At 38.9% G+C, this 23,793-nt stretch overlaps 2 protein-coding genes across 5 annotated transcripts in view; one reads left to right on the top strand and one right to left on the bottom strand.

Annotated features, from left to right (window-relative positions):
• Positions 1 to 3,459: 3,459 nt before the first annotated feature.
• Positions 3,460 to 7,137, bottom strand: PCARE (photoreceptor cilium actin regulator). The gene has a single exon (XM_063290240.1). The coding sequence runs from the start codon at positions 7,135 to 7,137 to the stop codon at positions 3,460 to 3,462; it is 3,678 nt and encodes a 1,225-aa protein (XP_063146310.1).
• A 10,236-nt stretch (positions 7,138 to 17,373) lies between these two features.
• CLIP4 (CAP-Gly domain containing linker protein family member 4) overlaps positions 17,374 to 23,793 on the top strand; it is a 54,116-nt gene continuing 47,696 nt past the window's right edge. For 2 of the 4 annotated variants that reach the window (XM_063304537.1, XM_063304529.1), the window contains exons 1-2: positions 17,397 to 17,555; positions 23,033 to 23,186. In XM_063304537.1, the coding sequence (XP_063160607.1) occupies positions 23,054 to 23,186 (133 nt within the window). In that variant the 5' untranslated portion in view covers positions 17,397 to 17,555; positions 23,033 to 23,053. Of the gene's footprint in view, positions 17,556 to 23,032; positions 23,187 to 23,793 lie in introns of all 4 variants that reach the window. The other 2 variants (XM_063304520.1, XM_063304511.1) reach the window with 2 other exon arrangements.

The following is a 23,793-nucleotide window of genomic DNA, read 5'->3' as shown; positions in this document are numbered from 1 at the left end:
GAGCTATGAAGCTTCCTTGCTGAACTTTACTTGTCCTTTTGGACCTGAAGTTTCTGTCTCCAGAACGGCACAGACATTCACAATGGGCTTAGTTTCACTCACATGCACATGCTCTGCTAAATACAGAGTCCAGTGAATGAATTACCTCAATACTTTTCCTGGAGTTACCCAGTGGACATTGTTGAGAAGGATGAATGGTGCCCCGCTGAATCCTTTGCTTAGGCCACAACCTGAAAGGAAGAGAGGCCAGGCACTGGTCAGCCCTCTCCTCTCAGCTATAGCCAGGTTGCACTCTGCCATATCTCCACCTTCATCACTTCAGTGTTTTCTCTGGAGCCAATGTACCAATTTATACACAGATAAGTATTAGCTGTCTTCTTGTGTGGCTACACTGCTAGGAACATATATGAGTTCAGCTCTCTTTCACACTGATGCTGCATCAGTCCCAAATGATCACAGCCTTGAAATTGGATGGCAGTGGAACACTTTTTTCCTCTTTACAGGCAAGACTAGGCAGAGAAGCTACATGGAAAAGGTCAGCCACAGTTTCAAGACTCACATAGCCTAAAAGCAGCACATAAAACAGAAAAATCACAGTGCAGATAGACAAAACTTGATGAAACTCCTTTGGAACCCTCGTGGTTGCATCACAATCTGCAATTCACAGGTAAGTAATGATTTAGATACTAAACTCATGTCGTCTAATCATAACTGCTCCTAGCAATTCCTCTTCCTGCAGTTATGTATTACCACAATTACCCTGTGTGTCCTTCTACAGGTATACACTTCCTAAGAATTATCTTTAATCCTTATCAGCATGGCAGGTTAATTTTATTAGGGAAGGTCCCATCTCTTATACCTCTTATATAGCAAAATGCCTACATGTACTGATGAATACTCACATATAATAAAATAAACCATAATAATGTATTTTGGACTACTGATGCAAAATATGGTTAGAAAACTAAAACAAGGGAATTAGGGTACATGGAACAGTTTTTTAGACTCCAAAAATACACAGAGCATCTATATAAATATATAGAAAGTTGTGTATAGGCATCCATCTACATCCAAGTTTTGTATGTGTCCTTAAAGTCACCCATTGGACTTTTTATGTAATCTGTTTTATATTATGAACTAATTTTTATTGACAGATTTAACTTTAAAATAATACTAGTAATAACAAAAGAGAGTTTTACAGAACACTTCTATTCATATCCATATCCCAGTAACTTGGATGCATATTCCCAGAGCTTAAAGACTGCTGTCTTGAGAATTTGGAAACAACAGCAACAATTTGCTCTGGGCGTGTTTGGATATGATGCCTTAACATTAAGTGAAATATTTGACTAGCATTCCTTTTTGGCTCCTAGTCCAACCATTATACCAGTAGAAGATTTTAATCTGGTATCCATCATTAGCCTAAAATAAATATTTTTCCCCCATTATACATGCTCAAATCCTATATGGTTTTGTAGTGTTTCTTCATGTTGTGTCTTCAGAGCTGATTTTTAACTAAAGACCAAGCTCAGAAGAACAAAGTAATCAACCTCTTCTTTCCATTACATTACCAGAGATTTGCTGGTTCCATTAGCTTAAAACTCTGAAACTCCATTCCCTTGTTATTCAGAGGAAGGAAACTGTCAGGAAACTGTAATGGACATTAGGATTCTAATTTGGGATCAGTGACACATCTCTTTGTTGTAGTGCAGAATTTAACGGGAGTATATATGTTCCATAGAAAACTGCTACCCAGTTTGTTGACATAAAGATCTGTCAAATAGCTTTGGTTTTTTTCATTTATTTGCTTAAAAGCTGACAAGCTGAATCCAAGGCTGAAGACAGCTGATTAAAAACAAAAATAAACTAAGGGCTCTTTTCTCACTAAAAAAAAAAGTGGCCCCGTAGTATAATAGAAGCAATAAGTACAGAATCTCTCTCCTAGATTGAAAGCTTTAGTAGACTTCCCCTGAGGGCTTAACTGGTTGTTACAGGATGAGCAGAGCCTCCACTATAAATAGTAGTCTCATGCCTCCTTTGCTGCTTTTACTAATGTGATGGGTAAATAAAATGCACAGAGTCATATAATGTATAGGTTAGAAGAGGCTATATAGGTCATCTAGTCCACTGTTTTTCAACCTTGGCAACTTCAAGGTGTACGGACTTCAACTCCCAGAATTCTGCAGCCAGTATGCTGGGTAATTCTGGAAGCTGAAGTCCACACATCTTAAAGTTGCTGAGATTGAAAAACACTTATCTAGTCCAGCCTGCTTAGTTCAAGAATCACTAAAGTGTCCCTGATAGATGGCCCTTCTTCATCTCTACTTGAAAGGCTCCAATAAGACTGAGGCCACCACAGTTCTAGGTAGATTCTTCCATTCTCAACAGCGATGATAGTTAGGAAATTCCTACTATTTTTTATGAATATATCTTTCTTTTAATTTCAGTCTGCTAGTCCTTATCTTCTCAGTTGCAGCAGAGAATAAATTTGCTCCCTTCTGCAGGCAACAAACTTTAAGATATTCCTGGACCACTATCATATCTCCTCTTAGACCTCCCTTGTAAGCTAAACATCTCCAAATCCTTAACCATTTTGGTCATCCTATTCTAAGTGTGGCCTAACCGGCACAGAGAACAACAGAACTGTTACCTTCCATGATCTGGATGCAATGCTTCTGCTGATGCAGCCAAAGACTGCACTGGCCTTTTTAGATGCTGCATACATTGCTTGCTCAATGTCAACTAGAGGTCTACTAGTGTTCTTAGATTTTTAAGCACTGGAACTTATGCTCCATGCAAAAAGATTCCAGAATGATCAGTAATAATGGGTAAGGAAACAGTAAGAAAACCCAGCACACTGCATTAGCCTTGCCTTGGTAAAACAGTAAGAACATGAAACTATCAAGACGAATTTAGACTACCAAATATATGTAAAACACATAGGCCAGTAGAGATGACTTGACTAAAGTAGAGATGACTTGACTGAAAGTAGAATGTTCTCAAGTGGTAAGCAAAATTTCTCTATCTTTGTTCATATGTTTATTACATCAGCACACTACCTTTTCTCCAAGAAGTTCAGAGCTTTAGCCTCAGCATAACTTTGTGAAATGTAGCCACCCAGAAAAGAGTTATAGCCATCCAGTCAGTTTCAAAGATGAGAAATTTGAAATCAGTTCTCCCAGTAGCATCACATGGAAACTCAATCAGGAAGCAGCCTGGCCAATGTTAAGGTCAGCCTGTCTGGGCTCTCAGAACATGTCAGAAATTAGGGCAGGATGGTTATGTACTATCAAAACCAATGTACAGATATGCCCCAAGAAGATGTGCCCCTATTCTACAAGACTTTACTCATGGGAATGATGGCTTGTCAGAAAGGAGCTATGAATTATAAACCAAGCTGATCCTGACAATCAGGCTGTACATCTAAATGCAGTGTAAAGGCTTTGAAATTAAGGTTTCTTACCTTGTTTGGTTAAGCACAGGGTCACTCTCTGCTGTAACAAACAATGGCAGTGGAAGCTGGAATCCAGGCCTGTGGTCAGAGAAGCTCCTTCTGAGGAAAGGCTGAGGACTGGCAGCACTGATGGTCATCCTCTGTTGGTCCACAAATTGCCTGAGCTGCATGCTATTTCTCCATGCACATGTTGAGGCTTCAGGCTGGGCCACAGCCACCCCCATTGGGTTGATGTTTGATGACACCACTGGCTTGGCTTCAAATAAAGAGGAAGTAGCTGGACAAAATATTGAGTGAGCATTGCTAACAATCTTGGGGGAGGCAGAATACTGCTCATCCTTGGAGTCCATATTGTTTTGTAAGCATTTATGCAACTGAGATGGGGAAGTAGACGGGGATGGAGTAGTTGCAAAAGGAGGTGCATTTGCTTCTTGGTCATGGGGTGGTAGACTGGACACTTTCTGACTCTGGGGGCTTTGTTGTTTGCGTATCACTGGAGGATTAGAGAGATTTTGCTGAGTTGGTGGGGAAACCACCTTCCTCTGTATTGGGGGGTTTGTTGCCTTGGAGTGAGTCGAGGGTCCAGATTGTTGATGCAGAGTAGGAGAAGAAACTTGATGAATAGGTCTGTGATAAACTGATGGACTTGGAAACCTCTTCTGATTGGGAGGTGATGAAGGTGGCATTCTTACTGGTGATACTCGGCTGATAAAACCTGACATTTTCTCATTTTTCTTTAATAAATTGGGGGAACTTCGCTTTTCAGCTAGAGGAGATTCACTACTATTCTTGTTTCCTGGATTGCTCCCATTCTGTTCTAATGTTTCTTTAGGATTTGGAAGAGGTATTATTTTACAAGACTGTTTATACAGATCTGCAACTTTTTCTATTTCATGATCCCTTTTGCAGCAATCAGACATATAAGTTGAATTCAACTCTACAAAATATTTATTTGGTATGGTATCCACCCCATTATTGGGTGCTTTGTTGGCAACTGGGGGATTGGTAAGATTCTTATTTGGTAACAGGTCAATTGAACAGAGGGAAAGTTTCATCCGCTGAGAAATCTGAGTAATTTTCTTAGTGGTGCACTGTTCATTTGTTTTGGCAGTCTTATCAGCCACTTCCAAGTAGTTTTCTTCTGTCTTTACATCTTCTGAAGATTCAGTTGATTCAGATAAAATGTCCATTAACATTTCAGGAGGTGGAGGAGGCAAGTTGTCCATATCAACCTCACCAGAATCCTCATTTGTATCACAGCTACTTGCAAGTACAAGTGAGCTATTGCTACTAAGAGTACAACGACTAGTTCTGATGTTTTTGCAACTGGTATCTTCCAATGGTGAAACTTTATGTTTGTGATTTAAGGGCACAAGTCCTCTAGGAAGTGGAAGGTTGGGAGAAATACTTCGAAGTCCAAACTTTCTGACACATTTTATTGGGCCCAATGTTCTTAAGCTTGTGGGTTTCACCAGACTTTCAGATGAGCTAAATGTTTCTATTAACTTTTTCACAGATTTACGAGGAGTGTTCGGTTTGGGTGTCCCAGAATAATTTTCTTTTCTCGATATCAAATCTTTTGAAGACATGTCACTTGTGACAGATTTTCTACATTTTACATTTTCACTGTATCTACATGAAGGATCAGGCACTATACTGAAATTTTTAGCAAAAGATGCTCTCAGTTTATTGGTGGAAGGTCTATGAGTAACATGCTCAAAATTTTGTAGGTCACACAATTCTTTTGGATTCAGTGTTTCCAATGTATCATTGATTTCCTCTTTTCTATTTAATTTATAAAATAATTCTAGCCTTCTGTCAAGATCTTTTTGAGTCCTTTGAAGTTCCAAAAGAGTTGGGTCCTCAGCATGACTTTTCAGAGACTCCTCAGACCTAGACCGTTTCTGTTTAACTGGTGTCTTCTGGCACCCAGAGGCTGTACTAGGTCTTGGAAATTCTTTTCCATTTTCATCTTCCACCCACCCCCTTTGTCCACTTGTAGCTGGAACAAATTTTATCTTTTCACTAATGGCATCTTTCATTTTGAGTATTATCTCCTCATTATCTGGGCTCTCTATTCGTTTGGTGGAAGGCTTCTTTCTATTCTCTCTTGCTGCAGGAAAAGATGTAGATCTTTTAAATAAAATATTTTTTTCTTTTTCAGGCAGACTTATAGTGTCATATTCTTCCTCAGATAAACTGTTGGCACTACTGTTTTCATTTGTGGAAGAAATACTGGCCAATTCACTCTGTCTGAAGCTATTACTTTCATGGGTTATATCACAGTGCCCAGAGTTAAAAGTTTTCAAGATGTTTTGACATTGGAGAAAGGTAGATCCACTTTCTGATGCTACCTGAGATGATAACACTGCATTCCTAGTCTGTGGAGGTGAGCAAGATATATTCTTAAACTGTTTTTCTAGCCCACAGTCATGGGACTTGGTTATACCATCCCTGGAGTTGCATGGACATTTGTTTTCTCTTGATTTTCTGTTCTGATTTAGGGATGTCTGAACATGTGAATAGGAATCACAATTCGTTTCCATTCCATGCTTATTAGTAAGATTTAAATCTTTCACTGATTCACTGTCAATGCCTATTCCACTGTCTTCAGAATAAAGAGTCAAATCATCAAGGTAAGGATAGGGAGATCCAGCTGCAGATTCTTCAAGAAGTTTTATTATCCTGAGCAAGCGTTCATCAAAATGTTGCTTTGCTTTCATTTTTTCTTCTAAGCGGCTACTTGCAGACTGCAAAAAGCTGCAAGATTCCTGTAGGACATCAGAGGCTAAAGAAGCCACAGTTCCATTTAACAACTGCATTTTGTTGACTGTATATTGTAGTAATTGTTGCAAAAGATCTGGCTGCTCTTTTGGGTTTTCTTTGCCAGCTGGCCAAGCCAGGTTCCATCCTACTTCTTTGAGAAGATCTTCTCCATCTTCAGTCATTTCTTCTAAAAGGTGGTTGATTTCATCAAAACGAAAAAGCAAAAAGTTCACCATTTGTTGCACAATTAGTTGCGTTTCAATGACCTGATGGGTCATGCATAAGATAGCCTCATATTTGGAAAGACTGGGATTGAGATAGGCATATGTATTTTGATGGGCCTTAACAAGTGCATCTGGGAAATCTATCTTTTTCTCAGGCTTACATATAGAAGGACTGGGTTTCTCTTTAGTTTTGCAAGGCCGGCCTGGTTTTCCCTGCCTGTTCTTTTGCTTCTTCCCATTTTTGAGGTTTTGATTTTTGTTGCTTTCACTTTTATCTTCCACAGTAAAATCAACCTTTTCTGATTCACATTTTATTTGCTTTTTGACCATAATTGCTTCTGCTATATATTTGTCTGACTCCATCAATTCAGAAATGGCTATCTCAGTCTCTGAGACTACCTTTTCAATTTCTTTCTCTTCCTGGTCCAGTTCAGGTAGCAAAGGGTCCTCAGAGGAGGAATAGAAATTAACATCCTTCTCTTCATTTGATAAATTTTTGAAGAAGCTATCTTTAACTTGAGCCTCCCCCTGTCTTATCCGTTCAGTATCATAAGAAGAGGAGCCTTTGATCAGCAAAGGGAATGAAAAACCTTCACCTCCCCGATCAACTAACTGAATTCTTTTATTCATCAACTTTGTTCCATGTTTTTCATGATTCTTAACAATATCACTACGTGAAGGAGTACACCCCATTGTGCTCCGTCTTCTTAAGTTTCTTTACTACTGAAGGATAGCCAATTGATCAAGCAAAGATGAAAAAGGAATGAAAACTTACAAGTTGAGCTGATGTTGGGATCTGGCATTTTTTGAGAAAAACTTCATCTTGAAGAACCACTGCTTTGCAGCTTGCCCTGGTAGCTATTAGGAACCTCCAGCCCCAGCTCGGTCAGTGCATTCTCCCCTTTAACAATTTCCCCTATGAAAAAAAATCACTGGCATTTTAGATTGAGCTAGGGGATTAAGGGTGCTTATGCATCTTGCTTCTGCCTTAACAGATGTCAACCAGAAAGAAGGCTTTAAGCTAATTAGGATAAGTAGCCCACAGCTAGTTTGTTGCATTTGTAACAGGACATTCCTGTTACACATTGCATTTCACAAATTGACTTTTGGTCTACTGCAATGTGTTCTCACTGTGTTTCATTTCTAAACTTTCTTCAGCAGTCTGAAATTCCAAACACAGATGCAGTTTTAAGTCAGTTCCAAGAATACTGTTTGCATGGCAAAATGCTACAGCATGGTCACCCAAAAGGACTGAGCATAACCTTGGAGGGCTAATGTCAATTAGGAAGAAACACAATCTACAATGCCAAAAGAAAGCAGCATTAAAAAAGTTTACTTAGCCATTCAGATTTATCTGACCTCAAGATCAGCATGTGCGCATATTCCTTTCCTTGAGGACTTTCTCCAAGAATGCTTTGAATAGTTTTAGCTCTTCTCCCTTTTAAGTTTCCAAAATGATAATGCTGTTCTGCATAATTCTATTTTTCAGAGTTAAATAATGATCCCAATTCAGCATACACTTTTTTCCCCCAGCTCTGCTTTGATTTCTTCAAGTGCAAGAACACCTGCAGCAGTCCATGGGAGTCTATGAATTATTCACCAGAGTGATGTCTCTCGGCATCAAAAGACGCTCAGTAATCTTCTCTTGCCCAAAGGCTGGATTAATGCAACCAGGTGCAGTTGATTAGTCTAATGAAAATGCCCTTTATGTGATCTTGGAGGGGTTCCCAATCACTTTACAGCCAGTACAAACAAGAGGTGTTGTCTGTCTGAATACAGATAAGATTCTTGATCAAGAACAAGCCACTGAAATGTCTCACTGTCATGGTAGATCTATTCTCATGTAATGCTTGGATTATTATGAATAATCTTTAGTTATTTTTTCCAGTGTCCTGGTTAATTTACCGTTCTTACTTCACAGAATTGCTGTGGATGACATTAGACCTTAGAAAGAATTCAATATTGGGGACCTAGTATTATTTCTAGGGCAATGGGTTTAAGTTGATCATGAAAAGGAGAAAATGAAAGGAGAGGTTTGTCTCCCCTGTCATAATGCTAGACCTCAGGGTCATTCAATGAAACTTAATGGTGGAACATATGGGACACTGAACATGAAGAATTCCTTCACATGCTGTATAATCCATGTAACGTGTAGTGTTAGCAAGAGACATGGAGATAATTATACACTTGGAAGGCTTTAAAAGAGGACTAGACAAACCGATGGAGTATTGTACTACTAATGACACTTATTATAGCTATTTATTCATTCCATCTCCTAGTTAGGGGATATAAAATAGATAGGCTTTTGATTTGATCAATATACATCTTTTTCTTACAAAAATGTTGCAAGATATGAATTATCGAAGATACCCAAGAAGTTTCATGCTATGTGAGGTGAATCTAAAGCGTGCGTATCTAAAACAACATTCAAAGTACTCCACAATATACTATTCTGAAATGGTATTGTACTTTCTTGGGATCTCTCTTAAGAGATTTTGAAATATAATTTACTTTCTACTGATCTACCTGCTCCCTGCTTGCCAAGATAATGAAAAATGCTAATATAACCATTCCAGTCCTACTTTACAGGTACTTGAGACTTACCTGCAGTGCAAACTGAAATTTATGCTGAGATTAGTGCCTTGAATAGGAAATTCTGAGAAAAAGATATTATTAAGTGTGCTGAAAACAGTGGGATCCTCTTTCTGCATGTCAGTAATAGTCTGTAATACTAGTCTTTGACTAGACAGAAGTGGAGAAGGTATGCTGAAATGCTTAACTGTGAAGCAGTTTTTCAGTCTGTACAAGTAGCTAGCCAGTGAATTTAGCATCTCACTTTCACGGTGTCTGCACACAGTGGAGTTCATAGTAACTTAGCAGCTGCAAGCTCACATACAAGAGCTTGTACCCCTTAAATGTAAATCAGAAAATCTGCATTAATGTAGATTTTGTGTTAAAAGGAAAAAGTCAGTTTCTTCCTTATTTCTTATGTGCCCGGACCTTGTATTTCTGACTGATCAGAGTGTAAAGAAGTTCCGCGGAAAGAAAATGTAGCAATATCTTGAATGCCAATTTGTATGCGTTTTAAACTTAGGTAAAATGAATTTTGTGATTTTTTTTCATTAGCAGAAGAGAAACCAGAAGCAGTGCTGTGTTTGTGCCAAATCCATTTGCCAGCATCCAAACTGACTATGCTAATACTAATAACACTAGAATATATAATTTATTACTCAAATTATGTTATTACTAACAGCATTAACATGTACATTGCAAAGGGAAGTATAATGAAATGGTTAAGATATAAGCTTGAGAAGACCGAGATTTAAATACCACTGGATTATGGAGCTCCCTTTAAGCTAAACACTCTTTTTTCAGCCCAACCAACTCAACAGGATTGCTGCCGTGAGGAGAATTTGAAGGAAGACTCCCCTGTACACTACCTTAAACTCCCAAAGGACAATGCAGAATGAAATGTAATAAATAAAAACCTAAATATTATGGTAGCTGTTCCTTTAAGCTGACAGTAGAAAAATAAAATGTGTCATACTTTATCAGAAACAAGGCAAATTTAACTAGAAAAAGATAGCTGTCAAAGCAGGCTGCTTGAAGGATCTTTCTTAAATCTGTGTCACACAAAATGTTTGGTGGCTACTGGAATCGATATGTGCCATCAGAAAGTTGGGCCAGAGAGGCGGAAGGCCTGAGTAGATAAAAAAACTAGTTCTCAAAATGCTCTGAGCCAACTGAAATATAGAACCAATGTAGCATACAGATTATTTTAAATGGACTGGCTGAGTTCACACAACAGAGGTTCACAGGATAAATGTTATCCAATTGTGCTTTGAATACAATATTCAGTTTGGAAAAGTAACAGTTTATATTTAATGTGGACAAACAAGACAGGGTCAGTACCAAACTAGGGGCAAGTCTGATTACAATAAGGATATAGAAAAGTCCTATCTTGCTTCTATCATACTTGATGTGCCTTTGTGAAATTATCAGAAATGATGTATTGATCTACTATAAGACACAGGTGACTCCATGTGGTGAATGTGGTAGTACATGTTGCTAAAGCCACAACAATGCATGCCTAAAAGGCAGATTCTAGTTCCAGAACAATGTACTGAAACTAAAGATAGAGAAACATTACTCCATGCTTAGTTTCAGTAGACAGGTCTGCTCTTGTTTTAGTATCCAATAAGACACGTATTTCCAGTATCAGCAATTAGGGTTGCTATATATTTGGGCCCAACCCTTTTTTTCCCTGCAAACTATGGTATCATAGAAGTCAATGCCTGCTCTAAGTAGCTAGGCAAGTTACCAACCTGATTGTGCCTTTCTTCTAACTACTGACAACTAATAAAAATCCTGGCTGCCCAGCAGGTTTTAAGGAAAACTGGGAGTTAATGCTTCCTACTCAAAAAGTAGGTGGTAAAATTATGTTATATTTCAGACTGTCAGAGAAACCCACATAGTTATTAATTACCTTCTTTCAATTCTTTGAATTCATCTTACTCAGAAGTACTCAGAGTAAGATTTTGCCAACTAATATTCTGGCTGAAGCAAGTCTTTTGGGGAACCTCCTTGATCCATGAAACCTTGTTAGATAGGTTTAGATCTATCCTAAGGAAACAAATCAATAACGATTTGGTATACTGAGGCCTTTCCTTGATAGCACTATCTGCCCTTGACCTTGATAAAATGCTGACTGAATTAAAGCACATTAATTTGGGACTTGCATATTCAAATTGACAAATATGACAAACAATACTTTATGGCAGACCTCAAAGTGACTGTTTTGGAAAAGCAGGACCAACTGCACCACTGAATGAGAGGTTGCTGAACTCAGATACATCAAAAGGTTTAAGGAATCTCAGAAGTCTCAACAAACACAGTGGTTTTTAACACATTAGAATTGTTAATTAAAAAGGTAATGATAATCTGTCTAAAATGCTCACCAAACCTTATGCCATTTAATAAAATTGGTTAGTTAGAAAAGGTGCTACCAGACTTCTGATTTTTTGCCACCTAGACTAACACAGTTCTCCTACACACTCTTTTCTATAGCATAATCTTCTACTGTCCCTCAATATTTCTTAAATATTAAACATGCTTTTCACAGGTCTTTTCTAAGGCACAGCTGGGGTGCTACCCATTAGGACAACCAGCCAGTCACACACGCCTGGGCTCAAATACAGAGGTTGAATCTGTATCATGTGTGATATTACAATGTCCGTATATTCCTAATGGCAATCAAAACATATAGCTTCAAGTGCTCCTGTGGTTATGAGGTTATCATTCTTTTTTTGTTTGATCAATTATCTGAAACCTATTAGGTTGCAAAATTCCTATTAGTTGTTATACTGTTTAGAACTTGCTTAGTATTTCCTCCTTAGTATTGTTTCAGGATTTTCATGTACTTTTATCCTTTTATTTACTGTACCTGCTAAATTTATGACTGGTCTTGAACCATAATTAATTAAATAGACAAACAAACACCAGGAAGTACAGAGAAATTAGATAGTTTTAGCATTTAATAGATTACCTAGAACTCAAAAAGACCAAGAACTGGCTGTAATATGACTTTTTTCCTTATATCCGGTTCAGCTGTTTGCTTTTCATATGACTCCAAGAATATAAAATTTAGCCATTTCAATAAACACTAGAAGAATTTCATGCCACTTGAAGCTGAAACTTTATTCTTTGAAGATGTACTTCCTCCAACTATGAGATATTACTTAAGTTGGCTTTTAGTGATTTTTCTTCTTTAACATAGCACACCACATAACATTACCCCAACTTTATCAATATAAAAATGTTCCTCTACTTCTGCTTTCCACTTACTAGAGAAACTAGGTGCTTTGCCTAATGGTTCAAGTTAATAAGAGTTTTAAATGTAGATATCAGCCACTTCTTTTCTCTCCTCTTTCCCTAGGATCTTTTATTTACCCTTTTGGTTGATGAAAAACGTTTGAGAACTTGAAAACTTGCTCATTAGGTTGTGACTGCAGTTAGGCTAATAAAAGTATTGTCCTAATATGAATTATGACTGAGTGAAATGTATGAAATACTGTTGGTCCATCTGTCCTATATTGTCAGTGCTGACTGCATATACTAAGGCATCATACCTTGGCCAATAGACCCATGTTTTTAAGGGCTATCCATTATCAAAAGGGTAACAGTGTCCAGATGCAACCCTGAAAATGACAGGTTGATCTCGGTTGGAATCCAAGGAAACCAATCAATTTTATGATAATACAAGTTTGTGCTTCTACCAGAGGCAAAGGAATTGGAAGCTAACAGTTCTATGATGACTTGCGACACCTTGTAAACACAACACCAAATACAACCTCAGCAGTATTCTGTATGGTTTTTGGCAAAGATAAATAATACATTAATGGATTATGTTTGAAAGATAGAATGCCTAAAGAACTCTGGTCTGAAATATATGACATAAAAGGTGAAGTAAACAAAATAACCCAAAATGCAAAAAGCATGAGAAGGTGAAATGACTATCTGCTAATACATTGGAAATAGCTGAACAAAGGTGGAAAGCAAAAGACAACTGGAACATTTGCCCAATTAAATGTAGAGTTCTACATCAGAGCAAGACAAGACAAGACAAGACAAGGAGCTATATCTAAATTGGCAAAGCAAAGAAACAGAGGGTAGCAGTGCATTGGGCTCCTCCCCCCTTTGCACATACAATTGAACATAAATAAAATATTGGCTGCTAAATGCTGCATCATTGGTTATTTTTAAAGCTAAAACCTTCACAGGGCTGTGCAATGGGATAAAAAGGGTGCTTTGCAAAGTGCATCACAATGCAGCAGTAATATTTGTGCATGTCAACATGTGTCATTCATTATACCTGTCTCTGTTTGCTCATTTCATTAGGGGCCTTACCAGAATTATAGTTTCTCTAATACAAGAGGAAAAGTGATTTATAGGCCTGCAACAAGGGGCATCAAGCTAGGGTGGAAACAGCAAGGAGTCCTTAGACTTCATAGAAACAGGGAGAGAACATTTTGTTGCTCTTCCGCTTTAAACGCACTTGCTTGTGGCCACAGCTGTTTCATTCCATCTAATAGGAGATAAGAATAGGATAGGGATAGTTTTAGTTCATCTAAGAATAAGAGTACTGTAGTTTCATTCCATCTAATAGGAGAGCCAGCACAAATTTATAACTTAATAGCACAATACTTACCTGTAATTCCAGGTGTCATTTGACTACCCATCTTAGCATTCCAGTCTTCTGTAATGAAAATAAGATCTCCTTTTGGCGTATTGTCCAGCAGGTGCTGCAGATCCTCATAGAACTGCTCTACTTCAGCTTCTTCAGCATCTGTGGTTGGGGCGTATATTTGGATCACTGTGCTGTTAGATGGCTTGCCCCGAATTCGAATTGAGATCATTCTGTCATTTTTTGGATTGTATCCAAGCACTGCTTTCGCCACTTTACTATTAATTATGAAGGCTACTCCATTTCTTCTGTGGTCCTCTTGTCCACAGTAGTAGATCTGGTGGTCATTTGATGTGAAGTGGCCCATTCCAGTCCATTTCAGTTCACTGACGCCCAAAATGTCTATCTTTAATCTTGACATCTCACCAGTAACCACATCCAATTTGCCCTGGCTCATAGACATTACATACATACAGAGGATGAGTTCAGCTAGTCCCAGATGTGATGACACAGCTAGCTCAAAGCTGAAAGGATGGCTAGCAGCCGATGGTGCTGGTGGAGAATGGCAAATCCGATGTTCTAAGAATCAACACACCACTGGAACCTGGAATGGTTCCTTTCGGCTTTGAGTTAGCTGTGTCATCACATCTGGGACTAGATGAATTCATCCTCTGTTCCTCCCCAATAGCATTCACAATGCATAACAAATACACTTTTCCAACAACCTAAGAGACAGCTTTATACATGGACTTCACCAAATGGACAACATCAAAATCAGATTGACTACATCCTTTGCAGCCAAAGGTGGCGGACATCTATACAGTCAGTAAAAACAAGACCTGGAGCTGACTAAAGTTCAGATCATGAACTTCTTATTGCACAATTTAGGATCAGACTAAAGCGATTAGGGAAGACCCACAGATCAGTTAGATATGAGCTCACTAATATTCCTAATGAATATGCAGTGGAGGTGAAGAATAGATTTAAGGGACTGGACTTAGTAGATAGGGTCCCGGAAGAACTATGGACAGAAGTTTGCAACATTGTTCAAGAGGCGGCCACAAAATACATCCAAAAGAAAAAGAAAACCAAGAAGCCAAATGTCTGTCTGCTGAGACACTAGAAATAGCCCAAGAAAGAAGGCAGGCAAAAGGCAACAGTGACAGGGGGAGATATGCCCAATTAAATGCAAAATTCCAGAGGTTAGCTAGAAAAGATAAGGAATTATTTTTAAACAAGCAATGCGCGGAAGTGGAAGAAGACAATAGAATAGGAAGGACAAGAGACCTCTTCCAGAATATTAGAAACATTGGAGATAAACTCCAGGCAAAAATGGGTATGATCAAAAACAAAGATGGCAAAGTCCTAACAGAAGAAGAAGAGATCAAGAAAAGGTAGCAAGAATGTATGGAAGACCTGTATAGGAAGGATAACAATATTGGGGATAGCTTTGACGGTGTGGTCAGTCAGCTTGAGCCAGACATCCTGAAGAGTGAGGTTGACTGGGCCTTAAGAAGCATTGCTAATTACAAGGCAGCAGGAGACGACGACATCCCAGCTGAATTGTTCAAAATCTTGCAAGATGATGCTGTCAAGGTGATGCATGCCATATGCCAGCAAATTTGGAAAACACAAGAATGGCCATCAGATTGGAAAAAAATCAGCTTATATCCCCATACCAAAAAAGGGAAACACTAAAGAATGTTCAAACTATCAAACAGTGGCACTTATTTCACATGCCAGTAAGGTAATGCTCAAGATCCTGCAGGTAGACTCCACTAATTCATGGAGCGAGAATTGCCAGATGTACAAGTTGGGTTTAGAAAAGGCAGAGGAACTAGGGACCAAATTGCCAATATCCGATGGATAATGGAAAAAGCCAGGGAGTTTCAGAAAAACATCTATTTCTGTTTTATTGACTATTCTAAAGCCTTGTGTGGACCATTAAAAAATTGTGGCAAGTTCTTAGCGGTATGGGGATACCAAGTCATCTTGTCTGCCTCCTGAAGAATCTGTATAACGACCAAGTAGCAACAGTAAGAACAGACCATGGAACAACGGACTGGTTTAAGATTGGGAAAGGAGTACGGCAGGACTGTATACTCTCACCCTACCTATTCAACTTGTACACAGAACACATCATGCAACATGCTGGGCTTGAGGAATCCAAGGCTGGGGTTAAAATCGCTGGAAGAAACACTAACAATCTCAGATATGCAGATGATACCACTTTGATGGCTGAAAGCGAAGAGGAACTGAGGAGCCTTATGATGAAGGTGAAAGAAGAAAGTGCAAAAGCTGGCTTGCAGCTAAACCTCAAAAGAACCAAGATTATGGCAACCAGCTTGATTGATAACTGGCAAATAGAGGGAGAAAATGTAGAAGCAGTGACTTTTTATTTCTAGGTGTGAAGATTACTGCGGATGCTGACTGCAGCCAGGAAATCAGAAGACGTTTAATCCTTGGGAGAAGAGCAATGACAAATCTCGATAAAATAGTTAAGAGCAGAGACATCACACTGACAACAAAGGTCCACATAGTTAAAGCAATGGTGTTCCCCGTAGTAACATATGGCTGCGAGAGCTGGACCATAAGGAAGGCTGAGAGAAGGAAGATCGATGCTTTGGAACTGTGGTGTTGGAGGAAAATTCTGAGAGTGCCTTGGACTGCAGGAAGATCAAACCAGTCCATACTCCAGGAAATAAAGCCAGACTGCTCATTTGAGGGAACGATATTAAAGGCAAAACTGAAATACTCTGGCCACATAATGAGAAGACAGGACAGCCTGGAGAAGATGCTGATGCTAGGGAGAGTGGAGGGCAAAAGGAAGAGGGGCCGACCAAGGGCAAGGTGGATGGATGATATTCTAGAGGTGACAGACTCGTCCCTGGGGAAGCTGGGTGTGGTGACAACCGACCGGAAGCTCTGGCGTGGGCTGGTCCATGAAGTCATGAAGAGTCAGAAGCGACTGGATGAATAAACAAGAAAAAGCACAATGGTAAGCAGGTTTATTCAAAGGCCCCATCTAAAGGTTTTACTCCGCAGTACATGCATACTTTGCTGCACTGTAAAATGCTTCTTGTTACAGTATTATATGAGGCAATAAGATGAAGCTATCTTTATGAAAGAGAACACCTTACTGCATCCTATTTAGTGTCCTTAAAAAAAAGGCAAAAAATAAGTGTTGGAGATGTAGTAATCAAAGAATACTAGATACAGTTACAAAGCAAAGTGCTTTTAGACTTTCTATCCTCTCTATCCCTCTATGAGCCTACGCTTTGCAACACTTCTGACGCTGGGAAAGTCTTTCCCCGTCATCAGCCTTGAATCAAGACACAGATTGCCGCGAACCGATGAAGCCGCTCGAGCAGCCTCCTCATCGAGATGTGCACATGCGCGCCTCTTTCTTCGTCCTCATCAAACTGAAGAACATAAGGGGGAGATCGGATGTGGGCGTGACTCCAGGTGCTTTTCCCTGAGAGGTAAGCCAGGCAAAAGGCGCATCGGACGGCAAAGGCCAGTCACAGGACTCCTTGATATGTAAAAGACCTCAGATAAGGGGCGGGGTTAACGGTACTGATTGGCTAGGCCGGACAGCAGATTACAGGAGTGGGAGGGAAGGGGGAAGAAAGGTCAGCGAGGGGGAGGAGCCTGATGCAGCTGCTCTGCTGCACGGGGTGGTTGGGGGCGGGGCGTAGGAAGCCTGCCGGACTACCTGCATCTTCCTTTCCCGACGCTTGTGCGGTGGGCGGGGTCCTTTCCCTCGCTTCTCTGGAGCGTCGGGAAGTCGCAGTTGCGGAGGGGACGGCAGGTGAGGGCGGAGGGGTCGTTGCTGCTGCCTTCGTGCGGGCTGTCTGGAAAGACTTCGGAGCACAGCGCGCCGGAGGGCTGGTCCTCATTCCCCAAAGTGGAGGCGTGGCGGGGGTGGGTGGCTGTGGGCCGGGGGCATAATGACGCGCTGGAGGGCGAGGATGTGTCAGCCCAGCTTTGTGATGTAAGGGGTCGGCGGAGGGGCGTGATGTCATGTGGGAGCAGAACGTCTGAAAGGAGAACTGCCCCCTGGGTGCACGTGCGCCGGGTGGCGCGGGGAAGCCGGTGGCGTGCGGTGTAACTGCCGATTTCGGGAGCCAGCCTGAGGGTTGTAGCAAGATGGGGGCGAGAGATGAATTGTTTGCGTGCAGCTGCGGGGCAGAGAGGAAGAGAGTTGGGAGCAAAGGCAGACAGAGCTGGAATGCGCCTCTGAATATATAAGAGCGTTATGTAACAGAGGCTTTAGGAAGTGGGATAGGGGGCTGGTATGCTTTCCTCTGAAGGAGGTCTCCCCGTTTCGGCTAGTCAACTGCATCTGTGAATTTCACTGTACAAACTGTTGGGCTCTTACCTCTTTTATTAAGGCCCAAGACTTTAAATCAGACTTGATCTCCCAGCCCCCCCCCCCGCTTCCTTGCCTGTCTAAGATATGGAAAGAAGGAACAATTTCACTGAGTAATAAGCTTTAATAACTGTAACATCTTCAAAGTGGGGCTTTTAAACTAAAACTGCAAAATAAGAATAGGGAAACAGAGTGACATTGCAGTTACCTGTAGTATTTCCTCTGTGTATTGTGAAGTAGGATTTAATTTGAGTTAATGGAAATATTGTCACATGTATAAAGCAGCATGATAGAGCAGCTTTTAGTCCTAGTACTTTCAGTCCTAGTACTTCTTTCCTATTTTGGTTATTTCTTTAACAGACCAAACTTTCTGTGGCCAGAATTTCTGTTGATTAATAATTTTCTGCCAATATTCCCTCTGTTAAATGAGTAGATTCTGTAACATTATTTTATCATGTTTATTTTGGAACTTCCAGAAATACCAATCAGGACAGGAAACTTATCTTAACCTATGAAGATTAATAAATGCCTTTCATGTCAAATTAGAAATCTGTGTTCCTGAGAATAATTAGATATTATTATTGTTTATGTATTAAATTTATATCCCATTGCAACCAAACAACTCTTGGCAGTTATCACAATATAGAATACTGGTTTTACAGGCACATGCATCATGCTGTAACTTTTTAACAGAAGTGTTGGTTGCAGCTGGTAAAGCCTGTGCTATATTTAGTAGTGCATGATAAGACCTAATGGTGGTTTATGCTCTATACAGCCTAAAACATGCACAACTACTGAAACATATAGACCCATTTTTTTTCAGCAGACTTTGAATTCTTTAGTCATTAACTAAGTGGAATCAAGTAGACATAGGGCTAGCACATTTAAGATGTGGAATTTATTATACTATCCTCCAAGGAGTGAACCAACTCACTGAAAGATATCCAGTGAGTGAAGAATCTGAGCCTAGTTACATATGGCTTGGCTTCCTCCAGATAATCTACATGCTGCTGGTGTGTTGAAAAGCCAAAACTTGTTTCAAAGGAAGGTGTGACTCATAGCCAAATCCATCAGGGACAAGCATCTGACAGATTGAAAGTGAAGCTGTTCTATACAGAAATAGAAATCCAGAGCGCTGTTCAACAGGAGATGTGCCATAAAAGTCAAAGTCTTATTTGGCTTTTCTTTTGCTACAATGAACTTATGAAGCTCTGTCAAGTATTATTGAAGTAGTTTTTTGCTAATAAATAATGCTTACTGTATTTACAATTTACGAACTCTATGTTTTGGTAACTTAAGTAAATATTTCTATAATCTACCCAGAGTTATTGGTGAGTGTACAGCCTTAGAAATTAAAATAATTTTACCATTTCAGAGATATTGGATAGTGTACAATACTATAAAAGAGGAATGAAAAAATGGCCACCAAAGGGGCCTTTCCTTATCATTCTCAAATTTACCTGGAAGTAATTAATTATTCTAATGAGGAATCCCAATTTATTATCTTCAGAACTGCACATGAGAATAGTCTTCCACAGTTTACAGAATTCAAGCCATTTTGAACTTTAAGGATTGTAGACATAAGGAGTAGGGTAGACTAAAAGTAAACAGAATGGTAAGATCGTGTTCTGAAGTTATGTATAATCCAGAGAGAAGTCATTTTTCAAAGTCAATAATTTGTCAAATATACATTCCACTCAGGTTTGAGAGATGAGCGCTAAGATTTTATGCTGAAATATGTGCAATATTCTGCATCATACTTTTGAGATACCTGATTTAATTATATAGCTCACAATATCTAGATATATCCTGAAGTAAAGAATTGTGATATAATATGTCTATCAGGGAAGTTGCTGGTCTTATAAACATATTAAATAAGTAAATAAAGTTATGTAGAATGTTGAAAAATTTGCCTTTAAAGTACCAGTGGAATTGGAATCTTATAAAAAAAAAAATAGGTCAAAGGACATAAATGGAGGTTGCCTTCTCATTTTATATATCATTTCACTCATTTATTGGTTAAAAATAGGCATTTCCAAGTATTTGTAAGAATTAAAAAATGACAGGTTCTAATTAAACATAATTAGGAATATTAATACTTTTTTGAGTTAATGCTGTTTGTGTGTGTGTGTGTGTATACATATATATATATATACACACACATACACACACGTATATATACATTTTACTGGCAAATTTTGCTTTATGTATTGTTGCAATGCACTGAAATTGACTCATTGTCTTGTGAGGTCCAAAGAATATAATTCTCAGATGCTTTACAGTCATTGACCCAGATCTACCTAAGTTAGCAGATTGCAATGAATCAAGCTAATTAGGACTGTCCTCTAAAAATGTAGAAAAACAGTGCTTTTCAGAAGTCCTAGTATATTTTTCTATATTTAACTTTGAATAATCAGGCAATGTAGGATCACGCGATGGCAGTGCTGAAACGGAATATATGCATTCCAAGACACCTGAAAAGAAAAGGGGGAGTTTTCTGCTTTATCCCAGGCCTTTTTTCCCCAAAAGAAAAATGGAAATAAATTTTCAAATATTTTCTTTTCATATTATGCATAGAATGTTTGTGAAATAAATTGATATAAATTTAGAGATATTTCTGCCAAATCATAAAAGAAACAAACAAAAGATTAGAGAAACTTATGTTTTTTTAAGTCCATGAAAATGATAAAAATAAAAGGACAAAAGTATTCTATTGTTTGCTGCTGAGAAAACTTTCCATTTGAAAAAATGTATTTTCTGAGTCTTGCCCTCCCCCTCCTTTTTTCATGAGCATTTATGTAAACCATACCTCAAAGTTCTGTTCAATACAGGTAGTCCTCGCTTACCAACTGCTCGTTCAGCAACTGTTCAAAGTTACGACGGTGCTGACAAAGGAGACTTATGACTAGTCCTTGAAGTTCCAGCCATCACAGTAGCCCCATGGTCACGTGATCATGATCTGGGCACTTGGCAACCAGCTCACACTTAACAATGGTTGGCAGCATCCCGCAGTCACATGATCGCCATTTGCGACCTTCTCTGCCAGCTTCCCATGAGTGAAGTCACTGGGGAAGCTGGCAGGGAAGGTCACAAGTTGCTCCAGTAAGTTGCTTGCACCCTCCCCCCTGGCAGCAGCTACCCCCGGCCCCGCTGTGCTCACACTGGCCACTTGCGCACACTTTCCTACCTGGCAGTGGCTGGCCCTGCCATACTTGTGTGGCATGCCGCACCTTGCCTGCCTGCTGGCCTGCTTGCAAGCCACCTGGGACTTGCTTAACAACCTGTGACCCTCACTTAATGACAGCTATGGGGAATGCTGGGATCTCTGTCACTAAGCAATGCAGTCACATGATGTCACACTTTATGACTGCATTGCTTAGTGATGGAAAATCCAGTCCCAATTACTGTTGTTAACCAAGGACTACCTGTATACAGCAGAAGTGTTCATGTTCTGGGAATTATGCTGTGCTATGGAAATATTTTCCGCAACTGAAATATCTTGGCATAATAGCAGCTGAATAGTGAAATGCTGCCGAAGTATTGTATTAAGAGTGGTATGTCTTCTTTAGTGTGTTTAACAGTTATTTTTTGTTGGTGGGGGGGAGGTCTTCGAGTCAGTGTTGAGTCATGGTGACTGCCTGGGCTAGTTCCTGCAGTTCTCTTGGCAAGATTTTCAGAAGAGATTTGCCATTGCCTTCTTCCTCCGGCTGAGAGGAAATGACTGGCCTAAGGTCACCCAGTGGCTTCATACCTAAGGCAGGACTGGAACTCACAGTCTTTCTGGTTTCTAGCCTGGTGCCTTAACCGTTACATAGAATTGGTTCTTAGGCACTTAACAGTACAATTATTTTTCTTTTCCCATGAATGAGAAACAACCCCTTCAATTTTAGCTGCATCAAATCTATGCAAGTCTGACTTTAATACTATTTGAAAGCATTTTCATCTTGACAAATGCTGTAGGTTGGCTCATACAGTAATTTCTGACAGATTAGTTGGTATATGTTCACAAAGAATAATGATTTCAGGTGATCAACAATAGCTCTATGTTTACAAATGGATAGTAGCCATCCTATCATCCTTCGTTCTATTTAAAATCATCCCTACATATTAATCCTTGATACCATAAAGAACATGAAAATACTGTTCAATGACAAAGAAAGCTTTTATGAGTTTATTTTTTTAAAGTTTCGTTGCATTTTAAAAAAATACACAGAAAACAATAAACAAAAATAGCTTAATATGTCTTTATTTCTATAAAATCACGTTTGGGAAAAAGTATTACATTACTTAAAAGCCTTAAAGTCTCTTCCATTGAAAAGTAAATATTATTTAATTAAATATTAAAAATGCAATGCTGTTAATGTTAGCAAATCTCTGGGAGGGAGAAAAAGTGACTGTCCTTCGAGAAATCTTTCCTATACTCTGCTCCCCAATTCTCTACAAATAGTTTCTAAATTTCAGATTAATTGGAACAAATGTTTCTTGAAAGATTTGGCAGGAACTATTAAAAGGAATAGAGTACATGAACAAAAAATAAGTACTTCAGAGAAGTCTTCTCTTTGAAACGATGGATATCTGATCACATGTTATATTTTTATACCTTTAGCAAGTGGGTTCTTGGCCATATACTACATAATTTTCAAGCAAGGTGAGAACTAACTTTTATTTAGAAAACCACAGGAAACTAATTTTCAGACTTAGGACCATATGCAGTATTATATTTGGATTTATATTATAAGAACACATGTTAACCCTGTACCATATTTTCAATTAATAATGCCTTGCTAAGTTTCATTCCACTGCCTTCTAGTTTCGTCTCAAACCTTGTGACAAATTTCTAATATTTAGAAGTGATGAAATGATTTGTATGATGATGCAACAACTTCTGAGTTCACATGGTATTCAAAATATTTGGAATCTCTTAATTATTACATAGTGTATCTGTAAGAAATAGAAATAAGTATTACACTGGCAAAGAATGTTTAGAGTCATGGGTCGAGTTGATGGGACATTTTTAAAAAAATTCTTTTTAGCCAAAGGTGGCTTTCTAAAAGATGACCATAGAGGATCTTCCTGACCCTTCTGAAGAAGGAGTTTCATTGACTAGAAGACACCAGTATTTTATCTCAGGCTCTGAAGATTCAGTCACACATTCAGTCTCTGCTGCACCAATGCCTTCAGAATATGGTAAGAATATTTATAGAAGGAGAGAACTTGCAGAGCTGTTTTCAAAATATTGAATGAGTAGAGATTGATTCCAAAGGAATGCTCAGAACTTAAAATAAAATGAATTAGCATTCTCTTTGAAAATATTACAATTCTCTTTTCTTACAATGTGCTATATGCTAGATACTGTAATTTATCTTTCTGACAGAATAGTTTTATTATGTAAATAGTGCATAAAATATGCATGTTCCTCTTCACAAGATAACACGCATCTTGGAATATCATGGGGTTTCCCACAGAACTGGTAGTATTTTAGTGTGAAACATTTAAAATTGTTTCCCTACCAGGGCATCAGGAACAATTTTGAGTGCTATATGAAATATTTGTACAAGTGTCATGAAAGCCTGTTGTACAATATTTTATAAGCTAGTCATGTGAAAAAACTGATACAGTATAATAATAATATAGTAAAACTTCTTTCCATCTTGGGCATCTTTTCTTGTTGTAAGGCTAGAAGCCAGCAGGCAACTAAATGGTTTTGTTTAGTCATAAGCTCTCATAAAAACAAATTCTCTCATATTTACATATATTGCAATTAATTAAAGCATATTGTAATTAAATAAGGCTG

This window comes from Candoia aspera, chromosome 1, assembly GCF_035149785.1.
Source record: "Candoia aspera isolate rCanAsp1 chromosome 1, rCanAsp1.hap2, whole genome shotgun sequence".
In the NCBI taxonomy this organism is placed as follows: domain Eukaryota; kingdom Metazoa; phylum Chordata; class Lepidosauria; order Squamata; family Boidae; genus Candoia; species Candoia aspera.
This window is presented reverse-complemented; position numbering and strand designations above follow the sequence as displayed.

Bases quoted from the DNA above. Each gene is read 5' to 3' on its own strand.
- PCARE (XM_063290240.1), bottom strand. From the start codon at position 7,137: ATGGGGTGTACTCCTTCACGTAGTGATATTGTTAAGAATCATGAAAAA.